Source organism: Numenius arquata, chromosome 12 (assembly GCF_964106895.1).
Source record: "Numenius arquata chromosome 12, bNumArq3.hap1.1, whole genome shotgun sequence".
NCBI classification, from domain to species: Eukaryota; Metazoa; Chordata; class Aves; order Charadriiformes; family Scolopacidae; genus Numenius; species Numenius arquata.
The window spans coordinates 29,263,426-29,285,649 of NC_133587.1; the positions used below are offsets into that span (position 1 = coordinate 29,263,426).

Consider the following 22,224-nt stretch of genomic DNA (forward strand, 5'->3'; position numbering starts at 1 on the left):
ATAAATTCTACAGAATCATCTCAGGATAAGGAAAAAAAAAAAAAACCAAACAAAAAAAAGGAAATAAGAGAGCCTAGAAACAAATGGAAACTTATTAAATTATTTTATTGCCTGAATTGGAAAGCAAGAGTAAATAAATAATACGAGTGTTTGATGGTAATGCTTTCATTTTTAATACATTGAATATGTTTATTAAGCCCAAATGAGGCTACTTATTAATTATCCGTGAAAAAAATGGCTCCCTTCCCTTTTTATTTTTAGGGCATAGAATTTTCTACCTCTTCTCCTCTTCGTAAAAGCGGGAAGCCTGATTAAGGAAAGCCCAAGAGCGACAGACTTCACACACGGTGGGCAGAGCATCGCTCTCGTCCAGCTGTTTGTGTCTCCACCAGACCTGTAAGGCAAGATGACCGTCACGACGTGAACCCGCCCCCGCCCCAGCGCGGCGGCGCTGCCCTCCCTCCCCCGGCCGGCTGACGGTAAGGCAGCCCGCGGGGGTCCAGGATGCAGGGGCGGGGGGACAGAGCTCACCGCTGCCCTAAGGCAGGTGCCTGGCAGCGGGGGCGAGGGGAAGCGGGGCCGCCACAGGCTCGCCCCGCCGGGCCCGCCCGCCCCCGCCGTACCTGGGGCCTCGCGCCGAGCAGGCCGCAGGACAGAGGGGCGGGAGGCACCTGGCAGCGGGGCGGGGAGGCTGGCGGCGGGCCGGTCCCTCAGCGCGGCGATGCGGGGCGGGCGGAACTCCCCCGCGGGCCGCGCCGACGCCGGGGATCCCCCTTCACCGCCCCGCCGGCCGGCGACCACCGCCTCCCCTCCCGGGCTCCCGCCCCCTCGGCCCGCCCCGCCCCGCCCCACGGGGATCCCCCCCTGCTGCCGCCGGCGGAGGGACGGGGGACCCCCCCGTAGGATCGGGGGTCCCCGGGCGGCGCCGCGGCCGCGCCGCCAAGACCCCCCCGGCCGCGGCCGCCGCTCCCGATACCTGCGGCCGCAACTTTTCCCCCGCCGCCGTTCAAACGTCCTGCCGTAAAGCGCCCGTCTCCCCTGGCAACAAGGTTCCGGCCGAGCACTAGGTGTAGGAAGGTGATGTAAAAGTAAAACCACCCAGTGTCGTAAACCAGGTCCGGGGGGGAGGGGAGGGGAGGGAGGGGGGAGGGCGGGGGAGGAGGTGACTGGAGCATTTAGACACAAGCGAGAGGATCATGGCGGATGGCCCCAGGTGTAAGCGCAGGAAGCAGGCGAACCCGAGGCGCAATAACGGTCAGTCAGCCCGCGGGGCAGCGGCCGGGCCGCGCCGGGGCGACGGTCGGGGCCGGGGCGGGGGCCGGGCAGAGCCGTCCCGAGCGCGGAGGGGGGAGGTTGGGGCGGGCGCGAAAGTAATTCCCCCGCCGCTCCTCGCCGGGAGCCCGGCTCCCTCCGCACCGTTATATCCGCTACCTGGTGCCTCCCTCGCCTCGCCGCCCGCCTCCCTCCTCCGCCTAGCGGTGCCGCCGCACTCCGCCGCCTGTCCGGGACCGTTACACGCTGCCTTCCCCCACACGCTCCGCGACCGCCCCGCCGGGGAGCGGGATCGGGGGGCCCCCCCCGGCCGCGCCGCCGCCCTCCAGCCCCGGGCGGGGGACGCCGAGCCCCGCGGGGAGCGACGGGGGAGGCTCCGCCGCCCGGCCAGCTTCGGCAGCCCCAACTCCGAAACTTGTTACCTGCGCGCCCCGGCGGAGCGGGGCCTCCCCGCCCGCTTCCCTCCCCCCCGCGCCCCCCCCGGCCCCGCGGGCGGGATCCCCCCCGCCGCCTGCCCGCCGGAGTTCCTCTCGCTCGCCCGGTAGCGGGCCGGCTCCTCGCCCCCGGCCGACGCCGCGGGGCGGGCTGGCGTTCGCCTTTCGGGGGGCGGCAGTTGGGGACAGCAGCCGTCACCGGGAGGGGGGGGACGGAAGAGGGGGGAGCACAGCCGGCTGCCGGCGGCGGGGGTGGCACCGTCGCCGCAGCGGGGGCAGCGCGGCGCGGCCGCCCCGGGCCGGCGGGGGGGGGGGGGGACCGGCGCCCCCGCTGCTCGCTCGCTCGCCGCTTTTCGCCGCCTCCTCCTCTTCCCCGCCGAGAGTTGGTCCCCGGCGGCGCCCCGCGGCCGCGCCGCCTCCCCGCCCCGGGTCCCGGTGGGGAAGGGAGGGAGGGAGGGCTGCTGCCGGGCGGCGAAGTTTCTTCCCTTCCCTCTGGCTTTGGAGGTACCTGTTTGTATAATAATGGGTGGTAACGGTTTGGCCGGGGGCCCCCGCTCCGCTCTCCGTGCGTGTGTGACCAACTGCTGCAGTCTATATAAGGAATTACATTTACATTTCAGACTTAAGGGCAGCTGTGGGGTTGGGTTGTGTGGTGGTTGGTTGTTTTTTTTTTTTTTTTTTCTCTCCCCCTTTGGTACGTGTGTTACTTTAAGATGCATTCGGAAGGTACACGGCGGGGGGAATAAACGCTCGTAACACCCACTCGCTACTTGTTTTCTGGAAAATGGAGAAGTAGTTCGGTCCTCGTAGCGACTCTTCGCAGTAGGATGTAAAGCAGGAGATTTTGTAACCTTCCTTGGCAATTTTAGGTTTTATGTGGCATTTCCTGTGCAGGGTCACAGATAGGAAGGCTTTCGCCCGTGATCCGAGATGTTTTCATACGCAGTGAACGCTCTCTCCGAAATAGATCAGAGTCACGATCGGTGCTTCTCCTCTCTAATCCTGGCTGTTGCCGGCGTAACGTGGTGATAAATAACGGCCTTTCCAGGGGCTAACGAGTTGATTTGATTGCTTTGAACTTAGGAGGGTTTTCTTATTTTTGCTGTGTGCGTTTTCTAGCAAGTATTTTTGTTTGCATGCTCACGTTATTAATTCCTTGTACTAGTGTAAATATTTATATTTAGCTCGTGATTTGGCTGTGCTAAAGGTAAGTTTGGAAAGTGCTTTTCTCTTTACCTTATTAAAAATGTTGATGATCAGAGAAAGGGGCTTTTCTTGTTGCTGACGACATGTGTGTGACATGTGAGCCTGAACCACCCAGCGTCTGTGCAGGAGCTGTAAACATGTTTACCTGAACAGGAAAGAAAATGGATTTTTCTCTTAAAGATCCGGTGATGTGAATATCATACTCTTAGGGCATATCAACAGATGACTGGAGAGAGAAATTTTCTTTAAGCCTAGCTTTTGAAATCAACGGGGAAAAGAGATTCTTGATCGCTGCAGCAAATGGCAACTTGTGCAGGTAGAAAAAAAAAAAGATGGTGTTTAGTTTTCTCCTGCATGCATGTCAGCCCCCTCCTGTCTGCTGCTTTCGTTCTCAAGGGAGGGATTTATTTACCAAGCTTGCTGTCAGTGTTTTTCCTTTGTGCTTAATATTAGAAAACCAGATTTGAGGCTGTTTAGCACAAAACGTTTTGTCTGCAGCGTGTATCACTCGCAGAAAACAAAAGGTGTATAAGACTTGGTATCATTCCAGGTATCTTTCATCTTCATCACTTTTGGACCTTATCGCTGCACTCATTTTATTACAAAAAGCCTCTGAGTCTCTATTAACTAGTTCTGCAAGGTAGAATTGTAGTATGTCTTGTTTTAGGCTGGTTTTGATTCCTTTTTTGAGGAATTAAAACCAACTTAAGTCATTGTGCCTTGAAGCATCAGGAATGGTTAGATAATAGATTCTGGATAATAGAGATTTCTCAGCAGTGGGTGTATGTTTGACTTGCAAATGTTTACTAAAGAACATGGCCAGAAAAATGTTAACCCTTTAACCTTTACAATAAATAGTATGAGACTTTTTTTTCTAAATCTCTAAATGCACCTTGCTCTTGCAGACGAGTATCATCTGTTAACGAGACATCATCATACAGGAGATGCTTCAGCAGCTGGCTTGTTCATAGTGTACACTAAACCAATTTTATGCTCTTCTGGTTGCCTTTTTTCTCCCCTTTCCCACCGAATATGAGTTTATTAGGGAGAGATTGGACTTGGTGATCTTAAAGGTCTCTTCCAGCCAAAATGATTCTATGATTCTATTGCACTTGGCATCCAGTATGCCACTTAATAATACTGGGTTATGGCATTTAGTTACTATACTGTAAACTTCCTTCTGTTTATTTGTTGATAAACTTTAACATAGCTATTCTTGTACTGTAAACTCGTTTCCCCCTCCCCCCCGTTTGGGAGCCAGAACTTACAGCTGCTATTCTGATGCATTAACTGTAGCTGGAAAGACAGTCTTATCTTCTTAACTCTAGAGCTGGTTCCTTTTCTACTTTGTTTATTGGTCCCTACAGGAGATCAGCAAAAGAGCTGATTGGTGCTGCCATTAAAGCCTCCACTTACAAGAAAATCTGTGACTTCATACCTGAAGAAAACTGTCCAGTGTCATTGTCCTTACTTCTGTCCAGTACACAAAAACATCAGCTACGGCAAAAGAGTTAGCAAAGTGTTGGGACAATAGCACTGTTCCGATAAAGCAGGAATGTAGCACTTGGTGGAGTCTCTCTTTCTATCTCTCTTTTCCCTTTCTCCCCCTCTTTTGATAGAGAAGTAGGAAGCAGAAAAGAGGGATGTGATTTTGCCAGTCATCTGCATTGCCATACTATGCGAATCCTGTGTGGACTTTAAATAGATTCAGTATCAGCAAAGGCTTTCTTATTCTGAGTTGGCTTGTGGGATCAGGCTTAGTTGCTTTCTTAGCATCTCTCATATATATTACAGGATTGTCTTAATTCTTATTAATTAGCAAAACTAAAAGTAACACATCTTGTTCTTCAGCAATGCTGTGAGACAAGTAAAATGAGCAAGATATTTAAAACTTCCCTTACTTGAGGGTTAAAAAGATACCAGCCTTTTATATTGATGTTCTGAAAATAACTTAAGTATGCCTTCTGTTCTTCGTATGCATATTTAAGGGTAAAAAGAAGAATGTATGAAACTGAGTAAATTCTGCATGCTATTGGGTATATATGAGACAGCCTGTTTGTTTGTTTGTTTGTTTTTAGCCCCTAGTAACAGTGAGTAAAAGGTTATATAGATTCACTTGTTAGGGTGCTGTTTCAGTTGCTTTACAGTTGGATTTCCTCTCTTTGTATTAGATAATCATTTCATATAAAGTTTTGTTACAAAGCTAAGGGCTGCAAGAAGATCAGAAGTGCCTTTCAATACGGCAAAAGCATGGCGTATTTCTGTTATCTCCAAGGTGTGAACTACTGGCAGGATGTCAGGTGTTAGTGACGCTGGGGATACAACATTCCTTGTTGTGCCTTTCTTCTCTTGCTCCCCTCCCTTTCTTTTTCACTAGGTATCATGTTTTCACTCCAGCATTAATTTAAATTTGCAATTTGGGAATTGAGGAATGTTTCCCAAGTTTAGATTCCAGGCACAGTGAACATGGACAACTAAATTAACTGTTTGAGTCCAGGGAAATCTTCTCTTATGTAAAGAAGTAATACTTCTGTTTTCATGTTAACTACTGAAATATTATGGGAATACATTTTAAAATGTCATTATCCCTATCCCTTCATTTTTTTTCTCAGTAATCAGTGCTTGTTATTTTAACAGTTGTAAAATAGGGTGTGTTAAAGTAATTAGCTATCTGAGGTAGAGTTTTCTAAGATGATGAGCCTGAAACAGTTTTCCTTGCCTGCGGGAATCTGGTAAACTGGCTGCTGAAACAGTTGATGAAAAGTAGCGAGTAGATGAGACTCTTTCTCTGAGGTGGGCTTCCCTGTCATAGAAGTCACTCAGTTTAAATTTTTTTAGTTAAAAGTCTGAGGATTTGACTTTTGTGAACTCAGCCCAAATTTTCTGTTAAACGTTTTCTGTTATACCAGATATCCCTCACCATTGGGTCTTTCTGTCAACTTTGGGATTTATTACAGGTCCTGTTAATAGCAGCGTTGCAGACTTCCGTTAGGCCCTTGCGCTCAGCAAGTGAGCTCCTCGGTCGGCGGTGCAGGGGGAAGGGGCTCCACAGCCATCCTCTGCCGCCTTCTCCACTGGGACTGGGGTGTGGGTATTAACCTGTCACTTCTTATAGAAGTTTTACAGTGGGGGGAGAGGCTGGAGTAAACTAAAGTAAAAAATATCAGTGCAATGTTTTTCATGTGGAAACACCTGTTTTAATAGGGTTTACAATACCAGTGAGGGATGGCAGACATTTTTATTGTGCATGGGACTCTATTACTATGTTAAAGAAGTAAAACCAACTTCTGTGAAGCCTGGGTTGTGGGTTTTTTGCTTGTTTGTTTTTTCACTGATTTTTGAGCAACTGCACTCTGTTGCAGGGAAACTGTTGGAACTACAGTATCTAGCCAAATGGCTCATAAGAATCCCTACTTCTAAATCCAGTCATTATTATTTACCTAAAATATAAGCTCATTGCTTTCAACTCATTAGCTGTTTGTAGTCATTTCAAAAATTCTAACTAATTGATATTGCAAGCTGATTAGAATATGGTGTGCTTTGTTGACTGTAAATCCAATATTTAACAGCACATACTGCATCTCTGGAGATGATAAAGATTCTACTTGTGATATGTTTCACACAAATACACAAAACAAGAGCTTGAAAAACGGAAATAATTCTGGTTTTATGTAGGCTTTCATACCAATTTTTAAAGAACAGTTCCAGATGAACTTTCAGGTGCTTTATTATCAGTATTTCTGAAGTTCTGGTCATACTTCTGTACATTTTTCAAAAAAGTTCACCAGGTAGGATCTTCTCGTCCATTATGGGTAAGCAAGCAGGACCTGGCTTACATCTGTGGTCTCAGAAACTTTGGGTGCTTCATTCTGGCAGCTGTAATAGGCCTGTTATTTTTGAGAACTAAATTCTCAAGTAACTCACCCGAGGTCACACAGGAAGTCCATAGCAAGACTGAGGCGTAATCCATTTTTAATTCTTGGGACCACCCTTGCATTTGGCTTGATCTAGAGCCTTAAAGAGAAAGAACACATTTATCATGTAGCAGTTACTATTCCTTCAGTTTAAGTATTTAAACTCTTTCATGTTTATTGTCTTGGAATACTTCTACTTTCAACAAACAAGTGGCAATATGCAAAACTCGATTTTATCTTTAGTCATTTTTAGATGATATTAAGATAGTATCTTCAGTGGTGATGTTTCCTGTCTGCATAGTCAATGTTGATGTAATGATGTGCTGGAGAAGTAGGATTTTGTCTTCTGGTGTTTTTGTATTCCTAAGTCTTAAGTTCAGCGATTTGTAGGTAGACAAACATAGAACACAACCGGAGGGAATTGGCTTAAGACCTACACTGTTAACATCAACATCCCATCCACGATGTGTGGGGTGTTTAGATAATGATTTTGTTGGAACAGTAATGACTAAAGAAGAGTCTTAGCATGTGGCTGGTATTTCTAATATTCGAAAATGATTTCTAGGTAAATTACAAAGCCTAAGTCCTCCTTAAAGCAAAAATTCACCAGAAGCACGTAAATAAATGTTGGGCCTGGGAAGTCGACTGGGGCAAACACATGCCAAGTCTAGGTTTTACCTCCACCACCATTTGTCACAGTGGGCTGCCACTGCTGAGGAGGAGCCATGTGGGAAGTGGCCACGGCTGCAGGAGGGTGCTGCTCCTGCCTGGGGAGCCTGGGCAGCGAGAGGTATGGTGGGTGTGGAGAACAGTCTGGTCTCTTCATTAGTGAAGATGTGTGGTTAGCTCTAGTCAAGAGATGATGCGATAGAGCAGTTATGATAGGGACTCTTTCTTGCTGAAAGAAATGCTGTTTGAAATAACAGTAACAAAAAAAAATCAACCAGAAACCTAAGCACACCATGGAGAGCAGAGGGATGTATGTATGGGTGGGCAGGGTGCATGGGTGAGGCAAAGAGAGTGTGTGGGAAGGAGGGAGGACGGGATAGGGAAGGGAGGAGTCTGCTTCTTACTGAAGGTGTGATGCCTTATGCACCTTGGTGGCCCTCCAGGGAGCGATGAATCTGGTCCCTGGTTGGGTGCATGAGAAGATCACAGTGGGAAATAGCTTTGATCTCCGTTGACTAGGCGATGCCTTGATGTACTGGAATTGTTGGGGGATTCTATAAGGAGTTTTGTGTGCATAGCTTTCTGTATTGCTTTATGTTAGCCTGTTTTTTAAACCTCTCAATAAGCCATTGTCTTCAATACGCTGATCGAGTCAATTTCTTGAGCTAATTGTCAAGTACAGGGATATTTCTCACAGTCTTGGTTTGCTTTTCTGGCTGTCTAATTCCAAAGGTCTTATTTTTAAGTTATTGGAAAGAGTAACAGAAGTTTGATGTTTTTAAAAACTGTTCACAGTTGTAGCTTTTTAATCTTTGCTTGCCCTTCTCTTTCAAGGAAGGACTAGCGTTATTTTCAGTTTTCCTTTTGTGCTGAGCCTCAGTTTGTTTATTAAATGATCTGTTTGTCCCTTTCTTGCATAGGTAAGTAGAATTCCTGTGTGGCAGCTGAGGAAAATGGGAAGCCCAGTCAAGAAGAGTGAGAGTTGGGTGGATAAAATACTGATTACAGTTAAATGCAGCATAGCTTTATAAATCTATTTCAGTAGTCCTGAGAAATACTACCCCCATCACTACGGTATGTAAGGACCTTTCAGGCAGTAAAAATATATGTCCTGAGTCTTCTTTTCCTATATCTGGTCCTGTATATCTGATTCCTGTGTGAGTACCCAGCAGCTTACGTTCACATGTTAGGATAGGTGATGGTAGAGCAGAAAGAAGAAACTTGTTAATTTTGTATCTTTACATGTGGAGCAGCTGGGCAATGATTCAAATGTTTCAGTTGGTTGGTGCTGAACATATTAACCAGGGTTCTTTAGGCTTGTACATTTATCCCTAAAGGAACCTTAAATAGGAAAGAAAGGAGGCTTTTTTACTTTGCCTCGCTCTGTGCTTGTTTCTGATGCCATTATTGTAATGTAACTGTATCTTTTATTTTAACATGCTTTTTCAGAGCAACAGAAGTTAACTAAAAATATGCTTTCTCATCTTTGAGAAGTCAGTACTGTTTGAAAGCAGCCTGTTTCAGTTCTCTCCTTTTCAGCTGTCATTCCCAGCTGTCACAATCTCCTTGATGTGAGGACTTTACCCCTGTTGTTGCAAAGCAGTTTCGTTAACAACTGCTGTCACCCAAAGGTTAAAACCTGAAAACTGGCATCCTTTGTTGCTTCCCTTACAAATGTTTGCTTTCTGTTTGGTAGCATCTCCCTTGTTGCTCTGCCTTCAATGTGTTCCATTTGTTCCAATATGTCTATTTTTGGGGAACTATGTAAAACAAATGAACATGTCTAATGATGAGTGTATTCTTCCGGATGTGTTAGGGGGCTCGATTATGACTGAGGACAGAAAGTAAAAAAGAAATTCTATCCTGTGCTGAGATTACATTCCATCCTATCCAATTAGGATCTGTAAGTACAAGTAGCAGTCCTTCTTGAGTGAAAGGACGTGTAAAATTACTTCTTTAAATGCTAATAACCCCATATGATATTGGAGTGTAGGAAAAGAACTCGTCCTTAACTATCTTTTATGTATGACTTTTAAGTATGTTTTTGGATTTGATGCAGATATCCTTTGTCTTTCTACAAGCTCTTCTGTTTTTTTAGCTTCTCACAAGTCAAGCAGTAGATTAGGAACATTGGAGGAGCTGGCAAGAGCATGGAGATAAATGGATTATTAACCTGGCCTTGCACTGTGATCCTGAGAGTGACTTTCATAGATGACACTTGAAATAAAGGGGTTAAAAGAGTCTGATGTGGTAGAGTATTTTTACCTATGAACTAGTGTGCCTGTCCTTGTTAAGATCAAATGCTACTTGGGCCAGTGACGCTAGGGAGCACCTTCAGTTATTGTGATGTGAAATGTTTTCATTATTTCAGCAAACATCCCTTTTCAAATTCTGTCAGACAACTGACAGACACTGAGGGCAGTCTTCTGTTCCATTTTGTAGAGACATCTGTCCATGGAGCGTGTATGGGAGAAAGCAAAATGAAATTACAAAACATCACAAATACGGCATGATTGAAAAAGGCCTGGGGAAATCTATTCCATCTGAAAAAGTGCAAACTGAAGAACAGAAAAATCAGAGTTTAATTACAGGGATTAAGTTACTTTTTGCTAAACTAGTAGATTTGACCTAAAGAAGCAGATCGGGTTTTTTGTTTGTTTCCGAACACCTCCTCCTTCCCCCGATCTAACATAATTTTTCTTAACGCCCAAAAACATGAGGAAGATGAGTTGTCCTTTTTTCCTGTATACACTTGCTTTTAAACAGTTTTCCTGAATGATTTGAGGAATTTCTGTCTTGCGTCCTTTCAGGTATGCATCAGATCTTCCTTCTTCCCACATTCTAGTCCATTTTATTATTTATCTGAAGTTGCTGTATGCTATCTACTGTAAGTCGTGTGAAGTTCTAGATTGGAAAAGGAGGTACTATTCAGAATCTGTAACCTGTTTATTCTTCTGTCTTGCTTTGTTTGTGTCTTTCCAGAGCCTTTCCTTTTTTTCCTAGTATTCCTGGTACAGCTATCTGGTAAATTCAAGCAAATAGAACCAGTCACATACTACTGGGTTCATTCTTATGTTATTGTTCACAGGAATGACCTAGGTACAGTTGGCCCCGCAAAGAGCATGAGGTGTTGAATAAGGACTTTGAAGCAGATTTGGAGCTGTAATGACTGGCTTCCTTCCCTGCTGCTGTCCCTTCCCCTTCCTTGCAAAGCATTTTCATTTGAAAAACTAAGGTGTGGTCATTGGGCATATCTGTTTTCAACTTCCAGTAATTTTTTGCTCACTGCTGAGCTACACCATAACTACATATGCAAATGCAGTATTTTTTTTCCTCTCTTACCTTGTACATGTGGGAGAGAAAGATAAGGTTGCAGAGTACCGCCAGGGATGGTGCTGCTGTTGAGGAGGTGCTGCAGATGGCCACAGAAGGAGAGAAGTACTCATCCTGCAGGACAAGACTCACGGGGGATTTCAGAACTTCCGTGACTCAAAGGCAACAAGAAAATGCTGTTCTTGCCAACTTTAAACTTTAGATAGGAGCAGATTGTTGGACGACTTGTTATAATAACCTATTTTGATACTTTCTAGATACTGAGTGTGGATTTGCATTTCCAGTAAGAATTTGTTTTGTAGACATAGATATGTATAGTTATACATCCAGTAATTTAATCTATTAAGCTATCTTGAATTCTCCCTGCAGTAACAAAAGGTAAACTTCTGTTGTTCATAACAGTGTTGTAATGATACTAAAACCACAGAGACTAATTCTATGGAAAAGACTATTCTGACAACTTCTGCTCTTCATGGTAAGACTTACCTTGTACTTTTTCCTGATTTTAAATTGACTGACATGCTATATTCCTGAAATCCTAAATATATCTTACAACAAATAGTGGAAGTAAGATATAATCAGTTCTGTATTGCAGTCAAAATGCTGGGAGGCTCTCTCCACACAGAAGTGGAATAATAACTTAAATAGAAATGAGAAGCGAAATTGAATTGGTAGTTGCAGCACAGGAAAAGGGAAATAGTTGCAATGACACATAACGCAGTATAACATGCCACAGTTCTCTGTATTTCACCACGTGATTAATCATGCCCTCAGGGATCAGCCTGCATAGCTGATGTGGTAGTTGCATGATGGAGAAGGACTTCTTAAATTGATGAGCCAGGTTTGTACCTTGGCGTGTGAGGGACTAAAACTAGCGGCAGACTTTCTGTTTCTGTGACCTAAGCCATCTCAAACAAGAGGGACAATTTTAGCTTTCCAGCTGCAAAGGATACAAATAGACTTAGTTGAATAAAAATCGGGACACACAACAGAGGTTTACAATCCTGACAGAAAATTCTTACAAGATATTTGATGTAAACTGTTGCCTGTAGATCTGGCTCTCAAAATATTTTTACCAGTACTGCCTCTGAGTCTGGTGCGATGCTTTCCTTCAGAAACAAAATAAGTAAGGTAGTTTATTCCCATATTTGCTGAAGTTCTTTTCTTTATTTGGTATGAAGTGGCAAACCTTCTCCATTTAATTACCCCAAACTCTTTAAAAAAATAATTTAAAAGCTTCTTGTTTTACAGTATGATACACAAAAACAAATGCAGTTTTGCATATGTATGTTATCACAATAGTTTGGGATACAGGAAAGAATATACATCTTCCTAAAAAACTCAGTGTTCTTTTCTAAGCAGGTAAGAAAACAAAAAAATTGAAAACTTGCCAAATCTCTTGTTCTAATAGTTTACAACTGCTTATATTTAGCCTGTATTTCATCTTTCTAACTTTTGCCAGTATTTTTGAAGCATTTTGAAGGTCTTCAGAATAGAAAGATGTTTGTGACCTTTCAAGTTCCAAGATGCTCACTTACTTAGTAAAGCCTTCCAGATTTGTGCCTTAATGTTTCTTAATAGGCATCCTACTTGAGCTTCTTTTTTTCATTTTTTTTTTTTTAAATGTTTTCCCTGCCCTATCTACCTTTAAAGAACTTGTATGTTATGTCTTCCTTTAGCCATAGAAGCATTAAGTAGGACTGCAATCAAATGTGTCTTGTTGGTTCTTGGGTCTACTGTCGAAGCACTTTATAGCTGAAGTGTGTGTGCGCACGCGCAACCATGTGTGCTGTTTTCCTGCCTTTTCCTTTTGTCTGTCAAGCTTCTGGCTGATAGCAGATTAGCCATCTGAATGTGGGCAGCAAAGAGTAATGGGCTGCACAAAATGCCCGAGGCTTCTTGCATACAATAAAATTACTCCATTATAAAGCAAAAAATGACAAGCCTGCCATGGAGGATATCTGTATTGGGGAGATGGAGAGAGTAGCCTTTGGTTTATGATCACGTTAATGGGTGTAAAATAAACTTAATTTTTTTTCAACTGTCAAAAGTATTCCTAGGTGCTTTGCAGAGTAGTGCTGAAGATGCTTCTAGCAGAAAAATACAGATGAGCTAAATGGATGATGTACTACTACTTGCTGTTCCTGCTTGCTATATATTTATGGGGGAAGGAAGGGAGTAATAGCATGATGGCTCAGTTTCATTTTCACCATGCAGGTGTATTTTTTCTTTTGTTTCAATTTTTTTTTTCCTCATGTTTTGATTAGTTACAGGATTACATAATCTGCCCTGCAGAAGCGTGTTGGGTTTATTAAGTCTTTTGGAAGATGTGCTAATACAGATTTGGAGGAAATTGGGCCAGAAACATGGCTGACAGACAGAGGGAATCCAGATGTTAGAGGAGGATGTAAAATATAAAGCTGTAGTGAGTTGGATCAAGCAGAGGCACGAGTCTGTGCAGAAGCAGTAGCAGGAAAAATAGCTAGGATTCCTATCAAGGCTTTGACAGCTATACTTACCCACTGTAAGAATCTGGTGTTTTAAAAAAACCAAAACAACCAACCCTCTCAATTGTCTACAGTTTACTGTATAAGCAATAGCGACTGCTTTTGCAGTCCTAACTTCGAGTTGCAGCTTTCAAAAAGATTCTTTTATTTGTTTTATGGCATACAAGCTCTAAAAAGTGCTCTCCCCCACCAAAAGTGTGTTCTTTTCATTTATGCTAAATGGAGGATCTTCCTGGATTGCATCTGCTCGGGAAATGAAGACAGCTGCTGATAAACGTGGGCTTCCAAACTAACTGGCAAGTCAGCATAAACAGTTTGGTATATAGAATATGGAGGAATTATTAAAACACGGAAAACTTGTCCTAAAATGCTTATCAGTCGAGATTTCTTGAAAATTATTTGTTCTAGTCTGTTTCACTTGTTGGAGTCTGTTCAATATGTCACTGTGGATATAACCTAAGTGGACTCTGGAAATCTGTACATTAGCAACAAAATGTACAAATTACAACTTGTAATAAATAAAATGGGAATACTGTTTGAGTAAGCTGCGTGTTTTTTTTCTCATTCTGTCAACTGCTGCCAGGTCTCATTGTGGCCACTCTGGATGTATAATCCATATGGACCATTTCCCTTGAAGATCTCCTGTTAGCTGCACTTCACACACTTAAGTCTTTCCCAGTCTCTCAGATTGATTTTCCTTAAGGGAAACCCTTCCTCAAAATGCGTACTACTTTCTCTCCCTTCCACCCCCAAGAAAAAGGAAACAACTGAGAGTGATTTTTCAGACTGGAGCTCCACAGATCATTTGACAGCAGTATTAATTCACTTCACATGCATTTTTGTTTTGCAGTTCAGAATTGTTCCTGTGATCATTTGAGCTCTTTGTGGTGCTGAAGACCGTAGCTGCTTACGAAGGAAACTGGCGATAAAAGCTTAGTTAACTATCTCTGATGGTGGCTAGTCTGTAGATGGTGACAACTAAAATATGTTCAAGGCTAGTTTGTTAAGAGAGGATCTGTGGGGTTTTTCCTCCTCTTTCCTTGCCCCATGTGATTGCAGAAACTAGTGACTTTCTACTATAAATCACAGCAATCACAGGTGGAAAGGAAGGTAGTCACTGGTAGGTAATGCAAAGACGTTTGAGTAAAAATAAGAAAGTGAACTCTTTTATTGGGGAAGGAGGTAGCTACACATTTTACAGTTCTTTCAACATCTAACTTAATTGGCACTACTGAAAGCAGTATGTTGCACATGAATGAATAAAAAAATCTAGAACTATTCGTGTCTCTTACGTGATTTTTGTAATCATACATCATACCGAGAAAGGTATTGCTGACTACAGTGGTGTGCCATGGCTGGTTTTCAGGACAGATTTGGGAAGTTGCAGAATACCAAAGACAAAGTGGTAAAACAGTTGAAAATTTGACTTCATTTAACTGGAAGGAAATGTAGGAAATAGAGTTTTTGTTGTCTTAAAGGCATTTAGATAATAGAGAAAAATTATTCTTTTGGCAGATAGTTAGTGCTGCTAATATGTGGAAACTTGTAAAACAGTGATTTGCTGCTGTTCCCTAGTTCAGGCCAGAACCATGTACTTACCTCTGTTTTATTTGTCTGCTGTTTTCCATAGGTAGAACAGATGTGTTTCTGCAGTAGAAGAATAGAGTATGTGGTTTTATTACCTGACCGAGATACTGTTTATTTCCGTCTTTTCTATGTGTTGTAGACCCTGTGTGAATCCTGGTGACTCTGGTTTTGTGGGATTACTCTTCTGTGAATAGGAAGAAAGAGTCTCTTAGATATGCTTCAGAGACAGATGTTAAAAAGCCTCATGTTTTTTCCTTATCTTAAAATCATGTAGGTCTTATGGGAAGTTAAAGGCATCATTACGATGTTGCTTTCCCTCCTGGAAGAGGTAGTGAACTCTGTCATGCTATCTCATTCAGCTATCCAAGAACTTCAAGATTTTAAGATATGCAGAGCTACAGTGTATTTTCATCTCCTTTCTTCCCCCTCCTCTTCTTCCAAGCAAGACTATTTTAGAGAAGGGAAGAAACTGCTACTAAAACCCCAAACCCACCAAAAAAAGCCAAATCAATGTTTTTGAGCTTAAATAAGGCTTATGATTATCTCTGCTGTAATAACAGGTGGTTTAAGTTTCATGGAGCAATTTTGCAAAGTCTGTGTGATCATTGCAGAGTACTTCAGTGGACGCTGTCAGTTATAGTCAGGAACTCTTTGATTTGGGTAAATTGCAAGGACTTGCAGCAGATCAGCCTGTAGTGTATGACAAGAAGGAGTGTCAAGCTCTGTTTTGGAGGAAGTTATGTGTTCAAAATCAGATTCATTCATGTGTGCTTGCCCTTAGATTTCCTCTTGATTCATAAGGGTGTTCTGGAAAACCACACAGCCAGAAACATGTTAATATTACTGCTTTGGACGCTGCTGCTGCTATCTAATCAATACCTCTGACGTGTGGTTGGTTGGTTTTTTTAATTGAATCTTACTCCTCTGTACCTCACAGATTCCTAAACTATCTGGTAGCCATCACAGCTATCCAGAAAATTCAGAATATTCTAAAACTAGTAAGCAGTTGCACCAATATGACAAATCTGTTGGCTTAATGCAGCATGATGGAATAGGAGGGTTTTCTGTTATCCCAAACGTGACCTGACAGTCATTAGGAAAGCAATGTGCTTTGTTCCCACTGGGGGACAGAAGGGATCTGGAGAGAAGTGAGGCCTGCCTTGCCCTGTTATGTCTGTGTTGTCATCCTCATAATATCACGTGAGGAAGAACAAAGTTTTTTTTAGTCGTCTCTCCTGTCCCAAACCCTTTAGAAGTGTGTCCTTATTTTTTGATGTTTTTCTCCAGTTCTGCAAGCAGGTCACTCATGGAAAGCCTGTTACATGCAGGTTTCCATTTAGGCATGAGAGCTCTGGAACAAAATATTCAGTCTTTGAGATTATGTCAATCTTCTATTTAAATTGGATTCTTAGTTATTCATGGGGGAAGGGTGCGGATGAAGAAGTCCTGTTGGGCATCTGGAGGTTTGAGAGGGCCCATTTCCTTAGCCAAAAAGAACAAGCACGTTTTGTGCTTCTTTGAGAGGTTTTTTTTTTCCCCCATTTGTCAAAAGGATAAAGGCTGTCTTCTGCCCAAAGGTTATTTAAATTGATGCCTGAGTGTGTGAGATGAGAGCATGTAATGCAACGTATGCAATGCAACGCATGCAATGCAATGTAATGTAATTCCTGTTCGCTAATGGCACGAATCCCACTAAACATGGGCTGTCTTGTACTTTCCTTCTCTTTCCTTGAGAAGCAGCCAGTTGTGGGCCCTGTGTCTTTCATTACCAAATTGTGTGCCTTTGATGGAAACCCCAAGGAACAGAGGCTGCTTTTTGGCAGATGCTCTCAAAATGCCTCGGCACAGGAGCTAGAGGTGGTGGTAGGAGATGTCGATGCCCTATCACTCAACTTTGGGGAAGTCTGGATTGTGAACAAAGAGACAGAAACCTGTTATGCCAGTTATGGCAAACCAGCATCCTTATGTGAAACCACCTCCTGTAATAAAGTGAAATTTGAGATTTTCTCCAGTAACGAAGTCTCCTGATGTTTACTGGTGGCAACATGCTATATTATATGTAATACATGAAGGCGTATAGTCATTCCTAGAAAAACATTGCTTCAGAAATACAGCTTTTTAGCAAGTAGACCTCTTCATCAGCAGTAAAAACAAATAACAACTTGTTTGCTGAACTGTGACCTGTTTTGGAGTGACAGTCTTGCAGCTTGCTGAATCGGCAGCTGGGCTTACCACTGTGCTGGCAGTAGCTGAGAGAGCGTGCTTCACAAAGGCTTTGGAAGAATACGTTTGTTTTCCTGCACTGTTGTTATTTCTCAGCAGGTTTTCAGTTGCTGCTCCCCTACTTTTCATAGCCCTGAAGCTACCCAGACTGCTCCTGTTTCAAGTTAGTTTCTAATGCACCTTCTTTAAACATCCTTAATGAAAGTTGGGAGACTCGAGTAATATTTGATAAAATGAGAAAATCAATGAAAAGTTATTTAGTAAAGCTTTTTGAGTTCTCTGGTATAGCTAAGTGATTTAAATGGGACTTTTTTTTTTTTTCCTGCTTGAATCAACTGATCAACCCTTAGTTAGGTAGAAAAATCTGTGGAGGTTTTTTTTAAAGGGGGTAGGCATATGAATGCTTCTTCAGCCCTTCTTTCTAATAATAATTCAGTATTCTGCAGATGAGTTATGCGAGTTGACATCAAGAATCTGGCTAAAAAGGAAAATTATGAGTCTTTTCCAGATGAGATGGTGCCAGTTGTGAGGATTAAATGTTTGTCCAGACATTATATTATCTCTGAGATAAATGTTGATAAACATGCTATAAAACATTCTTGGCTGGCACAAACTATATGTCGGTGTCTGTGGTGATGGAGGTTTAAACTAGTTTATTTTAAATCTTAGCAAGCAGCAGCTGAAACGCTGCTGAATGACCTTTGACATAGGGACCCGTGAATGCCCCAAGTATGATTTCACTTTCACCACGTTCTTTGTGAATCTGAATGCTTGTCAAATCAGATGTGTGTTTAGACCTTTTCACTGAATGTGCTTGGAGGGAAAGAACAAAGCCTGGGGTCAACTTGGCATAATCCCTGCGTTTATCTTTATTCTATTATAGTGGCTTGTGGGGGATGGAGTAACTATTCTCTATGAGGTGAAAGTGCAAGTAGAGTGTAGGTAGGCTATCCGTCTTTTCTTCCAGACTTTCCCAACAACCTAGCTGGTCTCCCATGATTTACTTGAATTAATGTATGGCTGACTAGGCGGATTGCTGGTTGATCCATGTGATATGCTATTTGTTCTACCCGTAGCTATTTTGTAGCTGCTACACCTATCCACTGACGTAAACAAACACATACAGCTTGTCTTGAGTAGCACACACAGAAATGGGTCTGTGTTACACAGTGCTTTGTTCTCCCCAGTGGAGATGGGACAGGAAATAACACGGATTTTAATACTACAGCTACTTTTGCTGCAGTGCAAATCATCATCTTATTTTAAGAGATCAGCAGCTTAATATACTGTATGGTACGTATGTATTGTTTGCTTTTGCATGCTGTTAGTCACTCCTTACTTGAGTATGACTAAGTCTGTTATTACCCATTCAAATTGGGAAAGCCTTTGTCTCTAAGGGAAGAACCGTAGAGTTCTACTAAATGATTGTTATAGACTTTTTGCAGTATTTTTAGATTTTACTCCTGTGGTGGATTCACTTCACAATACAGGATTGTTTCTATGTGGAGCTGGAGAGGTCTGAATCTGTAAACGAGCTATTGTGTGGTAAAGTACAAGTGGGTGGAGGAACTATATGACAAAAGGCCTAGTTACCTTTACAGTTTGTTCGCTGTACCTCATACACTTTGTTTCAGAAGAAAAGCACTATTCAAAGACTTGAGTATAAGGAGGCAGTCTTTCACACGAGGCTTGTGGGAAATTTCTCTCCGACTTGTGGGTTTTCAGCTTGTGTAGATTTACCCTGTGCCTTCTGAGGCTTTGCCCGAAAGGGCTTAGCGCGGCTCTGAAGCCCCCGCACCTCGCGAGGTGAGCGCTTCCTAATCTGACACTTCGGCCAGTATTTTCCACCTCACGTGTGCACTTGTTTGGGGTTTTTTTTTCTGTTTACTTTTTAATCAAAGGTTGCAAAGTTTATTTTTAAGTAAAGAGGGAGTTTTGCTGGCTTTTAAGGACTTCCAAACTAGACTATAACTTGCCCTCATTAACTTTAGAGATTAAAATCAACATTAAGCAACAAGAAGATCTCTTTCCTTTTTTTTTTTTTAAACTTAGAATCATTTTGAAAGCGCAACTGAGCTTTTTTATTTTTCAAACCAAACTTTGAAACTTGATGTTCTCTCTGTTAAATCTGCAGCTTCTTCCACACATTTCACCGTTTACTTTCTCTTTTCATAGCTTAGTGGATAAGTGCTTAAAAGCCTGTTCATTCTCCTTGAAAACAAATGTGCTTCACTCAGCACCCAATTTTCAGGTGTAAAACACTTTCACACAAAGACTTGCTGATGAGCTGGATGGTTTCTGGATTTGTGTTTTTTAAAGGAGAATTGAGTTATTTCAGTCCACCTTGGAAGAGAGGAGAAGGAGTGCTCTGGGGAGAGCAGGGTGGCTGGAGAGGAGCGACTGCTCCGCTGCTGGACATGAACACCCAGAGCAGGGTCCTGCTTCCATCGCAGAAGGAACAGAAGGAGTGCTCAGCCCCACAGGTCACAGCCCAGCACATAAGCTGGAACTAACAGGCTCCAGCCCAGAAGAGTAATTTTAAAATGAAGTAGCGGAGGCCTGGACCTTTGCCCGCGTTAGCTGTCTGTGCTATGGAGGCAGTAGCCACCGGCAGGAGGGCAGAAGAGGTATTTGGGGTTAGGAAGCAGTCTGATAGGGTTTCAGTAATGGCTTTCATTCCTTGTTAGCTGCATCCTTTCAAGTTTTTCATTGGAGAGAGACATTTTCAGCCTCCAGCGTAGTGCTACCAAAAGCTCGTCTAGAAGAGTAATTCTGGGGAACCTACTGTCATCGTCATCCCTTGCTGCTTTAAGGAATAAGTTTAGAGCCTTTGTTCAATGCTGCCAAGATAGTTTTGCTCAGAATCTCAGACAGCCTGAGGAGCATGGTGTGCTCTTTTGTATGGGTTCCCCTGCCTCGGTTTGCTCACCCTCCCCTTTCCTATCGCAACCTGCTGTACTCTGCTTCTTTGGATGTTGCACTTACATACCTGAGTGTCACCAACCTGCATCCAGAAGCCTACATACCCAACTGTAGTGTCTTCTTTGCATGCTTAATTTAATTGTGTAACATAAATGGCAGCAAGAACTCGCATCTTAAAACTCCCTTACTCTTGCAGGCTGTAAATGAGTAAGTTACATCTAGAACATCCACCTACAAATATATGCCACAATGTTTACTCTTTCACAGTGCAGCAAAACTCTGAACAATTCCACCATAGTTGAGTGAAACTGATACATGTTTTTCAGAGCTGTTTATGGGCTCTCATCTACTAATCCTGGGTACTTGTAAATAATACCAGAAAATCTTTTGCTTATATTAATCAGAACTAAAAGGCAACAGTCAAATGTTCACTTTTGCAATATCAAGTTTTTTTTAATTGGTAAATCAAACCTCAGTTTCTTAAAATGCCACTTATATTGTTATATAATGGCAGCTTTTCTTCTCTTATTTCTGCCTCCCTCCTCTTCTGTCAGGCTATGAAACTACATGCTGTGTAAGAGTTTCTATTTTCTTTATGTTCTCCTTTTCAAGACTGTTTCAGTCTTGAGATGTTAACGGAGGTTTTCTAGTAACTAATACTTCCATGGCTAGTCTATTGGCTGCAAAATCTGCTGTGTTCTCTTGGTTGTTTTTTTTTAACTTTTACTGGTGTGAAGGTGGGATTTGGAGAAGCAGCTCTACCAGCTGTGAAGTGAAAAGGTGGAACTGGAGGAGCAATGCCGAAGGAAACAAACCTGCTGTTTGGTACCTAGTTGCAAAGTAGTACATCTCCTAGTTGCTCTTAGTGTCTTCCAAGAAGGTTAAAATAACTGTTCTCCTTCTGCCAGCTTCAGGTGGGAAGACAGGCAATAGAGAGATATGAAGCAAGAGAGTAAATTAGTGGCAGAACAGGCAACAGGTGATCAAACCTGCTATTAAGCAGCATTTCTTAAGTGATATGAATATTAAAGAGGCAACAGCACTCTTGTTTTTAGAAATTATACAATGTTAAAAATCCATCACAGAAAAAGCAAAACAATCTGTGTGCTGCTGCTCTAACTTCACAATTGATCACAAATGCAGTTTAGTTTAAAGAGGCAGCTATATTCTTCAGTAATACCAACAGTTGACAATCCAGGAATGTAAACTTGACATGTCTGATCTTACATTTCTCTTACTGTCCTAAACACAAGTGCCTGGGGGAATAGATGAAAACTAATGTGTCTTAAAGGCTCTCTAATTTGGAATAGCTTAGACCATAAAAGCACGGGCAAAAGTGTGTTCAAAGCCACCGTTCCTGGCGGAATAGCTGACCAGAAGCCTGCCATGTGGGGGTCCTTCAGCTCATCTGCCCCTGCAACTTACCACGCTGCAGAATCTTCATGCTAATTTGCAAAGCCTGTCTTCTGAGGCCGGGAGCCCACTGGTGTGCAGCATTCCTTCAAACTGGGCTGAAATCTATATTTGCAGTATTGACACTGTGCACCGCTATAGCTTTGAGCTCTTAAAGAATATAAGTGTGTTGAACATGTGAACAGCCTCATCTGAAAACATGAAAGAAGTGGTTTCCCTCTGCCTGGGGACAGTGGAGTTGAGCACTCCAGCATACCTGGCTACTGACAGCCCCAAGGTTTTTGCTCTTACTTTGAGCTTTAGCTAAATATTATCATTTGGTTATGTTGTAGAATACTTCATTGTGAAAGGAAAACTACAAGTTACCTCACCTGTTCATTTAAAACTGACTTTGATCCTATTTAAGTAGCAAGCACTAAAGAGTTAAACGAGCTGACAGCTCTGCATTGCTAGTACTGTGGAACTGTTTTCTGGGGGTTTTATTTGTTGGTTCATTTTATTTTTTCCTCGGAGCCAATCCCGTCCCAGTAGCTAAGAGGGAATACAGGGCAATCAAAATAATTACAAATTTATGTGCTCAGGTGAAGTAACAGAAAGGTTGCTACTGGGAATGACTTGACAAAGTATTAGATGAAGGAAATAAAATTCCGATAAGCAAATGTTTAGGGAAAGCATTAGCTCTGGTGGTCCTGATGAAATCTTAGTAAAAGTGTGGAAATAGCAGCTTTTGTGAGTCTTCAAGAA

The 22,224-nt window shown here is 42.8% G+C and overlaps 1 protein-coding gene across 4 annotated transcripts in view; it reads left to right on the forward strand.

The window, feature by feature from the left end:
* Nucleotides 1-1,119: 1,119 nt before the first annotated feature.
* Nucleotides 1,120-22,224, forward strand: part of ZEB1 (zinc finger E-box binding homeobox 1) — a 126,347-nt gene continuing 105,242 nt past the window's right edge. For 3 of the 4 annotated variants that reach the window (XM_074157230.1, XM_074157232.1, XM_074157231.1), the window contains exon 1: nt 1,197-1,254. In XM_074157230.1, the coding sequence (XP_074013331.1) occupies nt 1,197-1,254 (58 nt within the window). Of the gene's footprint in view, nt 1,255-22,224 lie in introns of all 4 variants that reach the window. The other variant, XM_074157229.1, reaches the window with a different exon arrangement.